Here is a 9,065-nt window from a genome sequence, read left to right as displayed (position 1 = left end):
TTGGACACCTAATTATAATTGGTTTTACATAGTTCATGAAATCTTGCCGATTATCCTCGACAGATGATCAAAAGTTAAATAACTGAATCTGATAAGCCTGCCATCACTGCTTGCATCCTTTTCCTCCTCATGCTCTTTCTGCAGATGTGGCTGTACCTGAACGGGGTCTGTGTGCGTTGCAACCGGTCAATGGAGGTGGCATGCATGGTGACGGCCATTAACCCAGCTCTCGATGCTCACACAGACAGCCAGGAACTCTGCCTGCTCCAGCAGGTGTGGTGTGTGGAAGACATTCAAATGTTTGGCTGTTATTCCTCACAAAACTACCTGAGTGTATGGATGCACGTTTGTGGGGTTGGGGTTGGTGGTGGTGGTGGTGGTAGTGGTAGTGAACAACATCCGATGTTTGATTAAATGTCCGGTGAGAACTGTAATTTCACGTACATGTTTTGGGTGGGGGATCTGTGCCGCAGAGCCTGTTGTGGTTGCTGTATGACCGAGGACATCTAGACAAGTAAGAATCGATGAGAAGACGCACACCATCCTTAAATAACCAATCCTCTTGGTATCCAACTTGCATGGGGCCTTCACAAAAACATATGTGATCAAAATGTTTACTGCAAAATAAGACCCATTTATCACACTTGTGGAATGACCTATTTGTTGAGGAAAACTGCTATTGCCAAAGAATATGTAACTTTTGAAATGACTTATTAACTCTAAATGAGGCCTTTTGCGCATGCGCAATGTGTGCGTTTACACCGATTCGGTTCTACTCGCCGGGCACGTTTAACCTGCCGTCGCAAACGTGAAATCTGGTTAAAATCGTCTTCGTAAAATTTCTAGCATTTAGATGAAAGAGTGGCAATTTCACAGTGGTTAACCACAATTGTTCTGTTCCTGAATGCAAATCGGCGCATTCTTTCTACAATGGAAATCAAATATTGTTTGGAAACTTCTTCCCAACACTGTTGCAGAAGTTCCCACAAATGTGTTGCACTTGTAGGTTGCTTTGCTTTCACCCTTGTGTCCAGTTCATCCCAAACCAGCTCGATGGGGTTAAAGTCTGGAGACTGTGCTGGCCATTCCATGATTTGAAGCCAACCATCTTGTTTTCTTCTGAGGTTGTTCTGACATAGCCTGGAGATATGTTTTGGGTCATTATCTTGCTGTAGGATGAACCCCTGACCAACTTGGCATCGACCAGGGGGTATTGCATGGCACTGCAAAATGCTGTGGTCGCCCTTTTGGTTCAGGGTGCCAGTCACTCTGTGCAAGTCGCCGACTCTGCATCCAGCAAAAGAGCCCCAGATAATCACGCTTCCTCCTCCATGTTTGACAGTTTGTGTCACACACTGAGGAACCATCCTTTCGCCTACTCAAAGGTGTACAAAAACCCTGCGTGATGAACCAAAGATTTCAAATTTTGATTCATTGGTCCATAAGACCTTCTTCCAGTTTTCAGGAGTCCACTGGTGGTGCGTCATGGCCCAGGCAAGCCTCTTTTTCTTATTTTGCCATCTCAGCAATGGCTTTCTTACTACCACTCGACCTGTCAAACCCACAGCTCAAAGTCTTCTCTTCATACTTGAAACTGAGACTTCCTTACTTTGACCAGTGTTAAGCTGTGCTTGAACCTGCTGTCCTGTGAGCTGCCTATCACGCAAGCTGTTGACTTTCAGAAACTTGTCTTCTGATTGTGTTGTGACTTTGGATCTGTCAGACCTCTTCCTGTCAGAGTTTCCTCCAGTTTCCAAGTGCCTATTGATGGTGTAGGAAACTGTATTCACTGACACTTTGGCTTACTTTGCAATTTCTCTAAAGGAAAGACCTACACTTTTAAGGGTTTATAATAGTCTGTCTGACTTCCTTTGTTAATTGTCTTTTTGTTGCCATTATGATATCAATATACTACTTCCTGCAGTACAATATTGCCCAAATAATGCTTCAGAGGGTGTAGCAACACAATCTGTTCCAACATTGCTTTTATACAAACAGAGGGTTTGTAACTAATCAGCAAAAGTTGGGACACCTGTAGGAATTGCTTGCATCAACTTTCAAGCCTTAATTTACTTTCATAGCTGCAGTTGCTAACCCATTACATGTTCCCTGAAAAGGGCCTTTTTTTAACAACTCTGAAATTTACATTATTTTCCACTTTTGGAAAGCTAAACTTTTTTTTTTAAGCTCTGGCAGTTTACTGCTTAGCGTTGTACTATTTCAGGTTATTCACAGGACTTGAAATGCTTAAATTTCAGTAAAAACTGGAAAAATGGGGGTGTTCTAAAACTTTTGACCAGTAATATATATATATATATATATATATATATATATATATATATATACATACAGTCATGCGCCGCTTAACGACGTTCCGGGCAATGACGGATCGCATATACGACGGATCTGCCAGCTCTGAAAAAAAAATGTAGCTGAAATAATCCTATCGCCGAGTGATGTAGCCGACGTAGCGCTGCCAGTCGTATAAAAATAGCACTTACAATTATGTACGCTGTACAGTATATAATACTTCATAATGATAATAAACGACAGTGTGGCCCTGTTATAATGCGATCGTTGAGGTCCATAAAATGTCATCGCGAAAAAAGCAGGGTCGTGCTAAATCGGGATTCAAGGAAATTGGCTTTCAAACTGAACCAATGTTTCCACCTTTACCTTCCAGCAAGTAAATTACCTTTGAATTGAAGAATTCCGCGAATAAATCGTTGTTACAGTCGAAATTAAAACAAATTTCTTTTTGGTGAAGCTTTTCATGTTGTTAAAACAATCAATCGCACTGTTCCGAAAATATACATCACAATTGACAGGAGCTCGTTTCTTCATTTATAAATTATAACATCGATGCAATGATTACGTATTTATAAAATCCAAACGCTAATTATTCATCTTTCTCTAATCGATGCGAGAGGAGATTGTAAGCTGCTGCTAACAACACCGATGGCCGTCATGAACAGCACAAAGGTAAAACTAACGTGTCTTCCCTCTCTCTTGGATGTGTGTTACAATTGCCGACAGTATTCAGTACAGTAACATGCTGTACAGGTTTGTATCCGAGGAGCAATAGGCTACACCATATAGCCTCGGTGTGTAGTTTTGTGTAAGTACGATGTTTGAAAACGAAAAAAAAAAATGATGTTCGCACAACGACGACGTCGCTTAACGACGCGTTTCTCAGAACGTAACCCCATCGTTAAGTGACGCATGACTGTATATGTGACACACATCAGATATATATATATATATATATATATATATATATATATATATATATATATATATATATATATATATATAATCAGACTGGAGTCTCCATGGACTATGATGTTTGCGGATGACATCATGATCTGTAGTGAGAGTAGGGAGCAAGCTGAGGTGAGCCTCGAGAGGTGGAGGTACGCACTGGAGAGAAGGGGAATGATAGTCAGTAGGAGTAAGACGGAGTACATGCGCGTAAATGAGAGGGAGGATGGTGGTATGGTGCGGTTGCAAGGAGTTGAGGTGGGGAAGGTGGATGGGTTTAAATACTTGGGATCAACTGTCCAAAGTAACGGAGAGTGTGGGAGAGAAGTGAAAAAGAGAGTGCAGGCAGGATGGAGTGGTTGGAGAAGAGTTGCAGGAGTGATTTGTGACAGAAAGGTAGCTGCAAGAGTGAAGGGGAAAGTATATAAGACGGTAGTGAGACCAGCTATGTTGTATGGTTTGGAGGCGGTGGCACTAACTAAAACACAGGAAGCGGAGCTGGAGGTGGCAGAGTTAAAGATGCTGCGATTCTCGTTGGGAGTGACGAGGACGGATAGGATAAGAAATGAGTATATTAGAGGGACAGCGCAGGTAGGACGGTTTGGAGACAAAGTGAGAGAGGTGAGATTGAGATGGTTTGGACATGTGCACAGGAGGGAAGCGGAGTATATTGGGAGAAGGATGTTGAATATGGAGCCGCCAGGCAGGAGGAGAAGAGGAAGGCCAAAGAAGACGTTCATGGATACGGTGAGGGCGGACATGCGGGTGGTTGGAGTGTCAATGGAAGATGTGGAGGATAGAGCGAAATGGAGACGGTTGATCCGCTGTGGCGACCCCTAACGGGAGATAGCCGAAAGAAGAAGAAGAAGATATATATGACACACACACACACACACACCTTACCCTGTACATTTACATGCCAGATATGTCCTTCCCATCTGTTCAGAAGTAACTATTCCAGATAAACAGTCCATTCACTGGTGGAGATCTGTCGGGAGTTTGTGTAGCACACACCTGTCCACTCAGGCCTTGCACCGGTCCACATGGTTGGGAGTTTGTATGCCGAGCAGCTACTCGGTCGGCGAGCTGAGAAAGTTCTCCAAGTCCTATGGAGAGGCACAGCCCTTTGTCTCAGGTACTTTTCGAAGTATTTCCGGTTTCTATCTGAAGCTTTGTGACCTGTTTCAGGTGACGATCCTTATCCCGGGCACACAGTGCATTTTATTTCACCCCAAACTCTGCAGTTTCCTGGGGTTTCTGTGCATGCGCACCGAGCATTTTGTGGTGTGTCACGTATTGAGACAGTGTTGAGTATTTGAGCTAATATTTTAAATCTTTACCTGAACCAAACCGATTGTTACCAGACAGCAGCATGGCAAGTTGTGTTGTAATGCTGGCAAGCACGTGGATCACATTGTTTTCCAAAAAATGTCACAATGATACTTTAATAAAGCACACATTGTCTTGCAATGTATGAGGGGAATGGGGATCTGCACAAGCAGGTCAGGAGGGTTAATTTTAATTTTGCATGTACTGTCATAATGCTTTCGACGGCGTGAGAAGGATCATACATCCATCCATCCATGTCGTTGATACACAGTAAATGCAGGAACTCCACCCCAGGCACTTAATCAATTCATCATGATGCCTTCATAAGATAAATTACTGAAAGCATTATGACAATATAATTATTATAATAAGTGCCTGGGGTGGAGTTCCTGCATTTAATGTGTATCAACGACATGGATGGATGGATGTATTATCCTTCTCACGCCGTCGGGCACATCGGGCTGCTGAGGAAGTTTCATTGGCTAATGTTGCAATGCTGGATGGGTCGCCACTCCAACACAGGAAGTTAGGGCATGAAATTGGAATTTGTTCAGGGTGCTGGTGATAACTCGCCTACTCATCACACACAAAAGGCACCATGGGATATTTGATGGCGTACAGGTTCTCCAGCTTACCATCCGTCTAAGGGGCGACACACACACACACACACACACACACACACACACACACACACACACACACACACACACACACACACACACACACACACACACACACACACACACACATACACACATACACACATACACACATACACACATACACACATACACACATACACACATACACACATACACACATACACACATACACACATACACACATACACACATACACACTGACGCCTTGCCTGCGAAACACCAGGATTATAGTTTATAGCTGGGCCGAGATTCCAAACCAAGGCAAGACAACTTGGTTGAGAAGCGAGTGTGGGTGGACATGACAAGCTTAGAATTTCATTTTGCTCTCAAGCTTTCAAATCCACTCATCATTATGACGTGAAAATAAATTTTGAAGAAATGTTAAATCATCCTAAGTATTTTGAGTCTCATTACGATGATGGGATGAAACTTCTTTCGTCCTGACAAAAATGTACAGAAATATGTCAGTTAGTTTCACTTGATTCAGGATAATCTGAGCGTTCCAAATAAACTTTCTCCGTAGGTATCCTGTTGCTTTGGGAACCTTGGCAGACCTCGAGGACATCGAACGTACACCTGGTCGACCAGAACCTCTTGTTCTTTACCAGCAGGTATGTACTTCATGCCATTGCCTATGTTGTGAGCACTGTGAATGTTTTGTTGGTGAACCCTCGAGGCCAAACGAAAATCGAATTTCAAAATTCATGACTTCATAGATGGTTTGTTTATCGGAATCTATTTTGTTACCTCCGCCACCCAAGGTGAACGGAGGTTATGTTTTCACGTCTGTCTGTCTGTTTTCTGTCTTTGTCTGTGAGTAGGATATCTCAAAGTTGTGCATGGATTTGGACAAAATTTGGTGGACATGTTGGGTGTGACAAGGCTGAATTGTTTGGATTTTGAAGTTGAAGATCCCAATCCTACAATGTTTTGTGATTCTTCACCATTGAGTGATACGCTCAAAAAAAACTATATATAGCAGGAAATCTCAAAAAGTCGTGTGTGGATTCAGACGAAACTTGGTGGGCACGTTGGGTGTGTGACCCAGGACAAATTGGTTAGATTTTGGTGAAGAAATGGATACAGATCCTGATACTAGAATTAAAAAAAAAAGATTCTTCACCATTGAGAGATGGGGCCAAAAACGACATGTGCAACACAATGTTTCAAAATGTTGTGGATGGATTATGACAAATCTTGGTGGATGATTTAGGTCGGTGACAAGAACAAGCTGTTTAGATTTTGGTTAAAGTACGGATGCAGATCCGGCCTATCAATGGAATACCAAACATAAACTGTTCAGCCTGGCGGAGGTGTGTGCTCCACCAAGTGCCATTCCAGTTTCAATCTGTTTTTTGCATCTTTAAAATTATTTTAAATGAGATCTGATCGATAATTGAGCTTTTGTCTGGTAGGCTATCACATCAGCCAAACGGTACTACAAGAACCAGCATGTTTATCCTTACCTCTACCTCGCCGGCTACCATCAGCGGCTGCGCCAGCTACGGTCCGCCTTGAATGCCTGGGCACAAGCCACGGCGGTCGTGCAAAAGTGAGTTCTGGCTTTCATTGATGCTACGTGTTCTCAAGATAAGAGTTCAGCAGTCCCAGATTAAAAAAAACAACCAAGTTTTGGATCGATAGTTGATGTGTTTCATTGGGCAAAGTGTCTTTAATGCTTTTGCTGGCTTTGAGTCAACCCTGCTTTAATGATCTAAGCCAATAACTTCTGTGTAAGTTCAGTTTGGTAGGTGAGTAGTAGATGTATGGGGTTTCTAAGGCAACCATGCAAATGAATGGGGTGAAGGGGAAAAACTCTGAATTGGTCCCCAAAATCCCAAAACAGGAGTCTAATCCCCCCCCCCCCCATACAAATGTTTAGGGAGAATTCTCTGACTCGAGACCCATCAGGACAAAAAAAGGAGAATGATTTTCTGCCATACAAGCTCATGTTAAATTGAGACTGTCTCAGGGCCCAAAAAAACCTCATACAAATTAATAGGGGAAGCTTTCTTGCTCAAGGCCCATCAGGTCAAAAGAGGAGAATGATTTTTCTCTCCCCCCTCTGACTCTCGCTCCATGGGGTCCAAAGAAGAGATCGATCTCTCCCCCATTACTTACTCCATTCAAAGAGTGAGCCAATGAATATTTGATCATGTTCTACTTCATGTAATAAATTAATTTTCCGATTACATTCATCGCCATCAAGTATGTTCACAAATATTATTTTAGAACTTAGTTCTTGGTTTAAATATCTTTGTTGAGCAGAAATAAAATGATAAACTTCTCTCAATGCTCTTGTTTGACCACCTCCTGAGCCACATCATTTTGAGATTATAGTAAATTGTTTTTCCATTGTTTAATTGATAACCATCAATGTTTTCAGTCCATTCAAGGATATTAATTTTTTTCTTTACATCCTCTAACTTATTTGTAATTAAATTTATCCACTTATTTGTTTTATGTACTTTTAGCCCGGTTATTTCTTCAATAAGGCTTATTTGATATTTCTCACATTCTTTATGTTTTCCATTTAAGTACCAAGGTTGATGACATCTCCACTCTTTGGTTTGGTTATTGCTTGGTTCTATCATTTATAAATCAGTAAAAGACGGTAGTAGTCCCTCAGCACTTGTACTTATAACCATAAGGGAGACTAATTCCATTCTCTAAAATATATCTTTTATCATTAAAAGCTCCGAATGCTTTCTGATTTATCTCTTCTGTATATAATTGATGTTTATAACTTCTTATTGTATTCATTTTTTCTGTACTCTTCCTTCTTTAAGGTTAAACAGTTGTAAAAATGTTTAAAATTTATTGTTTCCTTGATTATATTTTTCTTTATTCCCTTTAGCTTCTTATCACATCTTTCAATGTTATTGTCAATATATGTAAAAGCATAAGCCTTTGATCTCAATCCTATAAATTCACTCATAACCTTCCCACCCAATCCATCTTTAAACTTACCAATAACCTTTGCGTTATTTGATGAAAACAACACATCACCAGGTTTATAATTACTTGTATCATACATATCAATATTATCAATCATATCCTCATATACATCACTTGTCTTAATTTCTCATATAAAACTATCGGTATCCATATATAACAATGACACATTATCCTTATACTTTATTTTTTAATGATTATAGTAATAGTCATACATTAATGACTTTGACAAGTCAAGAAATGATGTTCCGATATAAATGGGTTTATTCATTTTAATACTCTTTTTTTTTTTTTTTTTCAAATGAATAGCACAAAAGTTCTCTGAAAACACCTCCACCCGTTCAAAACTTGGTCTATTAATTAACTTTGAAGCCTGTTTCCAAGATGTAGAAAGTCTTATGTTTTTTTTCTATTCCTAACATTTTCCAGTCTTTCCAAATACAGCATTATTCATTAATTTATAAAAGTTCTTCTCAAAATTTGTTTCTGCGCTTTTTTTTCTCTTTTTTATATTAAAATCAATATATTTCTCTAACCAATGACTGTTTAAATTTCAAAATCCTCTGAATTTTCCTCACTCTCAACCCAGCAGATAAATATTGTCTCAAGTTCCTTTGATGTGAAACATAACTTTCTTTATCATTTAATGTAGTAAGTAGTTTTTCTGAAGATTTACCTTTTATATTAAATGACTGTTGGTAATCACTTAACGATTCTTTTCTCAGACTTTCTTTATCGGAGGCATAGGGTAGGTCTTTATGTTTATTATGAAGTTCTTCAGGGTATTTTAAATCAACCTCAAAATAATATCCAACTTCAGCCTCATCCAATTATTTTTGAGAGGAGATAACAATATCA

General features: G+C 40.2%; 1 protein-coding gene across 2 annotated transcripts in view; it reads left to right on the top strand.

The window, feature by feature from the left end:
* The window catches only part of MEN1 (menin 1), a 67,685-nt gene that overhangs the window by 35,445 nt on the left and 23,175 nt on the right, over positions 1-9,065 (top strand). For both annotated transcript variants that reach the window (XM_085863011.1, XM_085863005.1), the window contains exons 3-6: positions 145-273; positions 474-514; positions 5,776-5,863; positions 6,668-6,804. In XM_085863011.1, coding sequence (XP_085719137.1) covers positions 145-273; positions 474-514; positions 5,776-5,863; positions 6,668-6,804 — 395 coding nt within the window. The remainder of the gene's footprint in view (positions 1-144; positions 274-473; positions 515-5,775; positions 5,864-6,667; positions 6,805-9,065) is intronic.

Source organism: Eptatretus burgeri, chromosome 2 (assembly GCF_056783735.1).
Source record: "Eptatretus burgeri isolate ZD-2024b chromosome 2, Ebu_testis_v1, whole genome shotgun sequence".
Taxonomy (NCBI): domain Eukaryota; kingdom Metazoa; phylum Chordata; class Myxini; order Myxiniformes; family Myxinidae; genus Eptatretus; species Eptatretus burgeri.
Note: the sequence above shows the minus strand (reverse complement) of the source record. Positions and strands in the feature narration are given on the sequence as shown.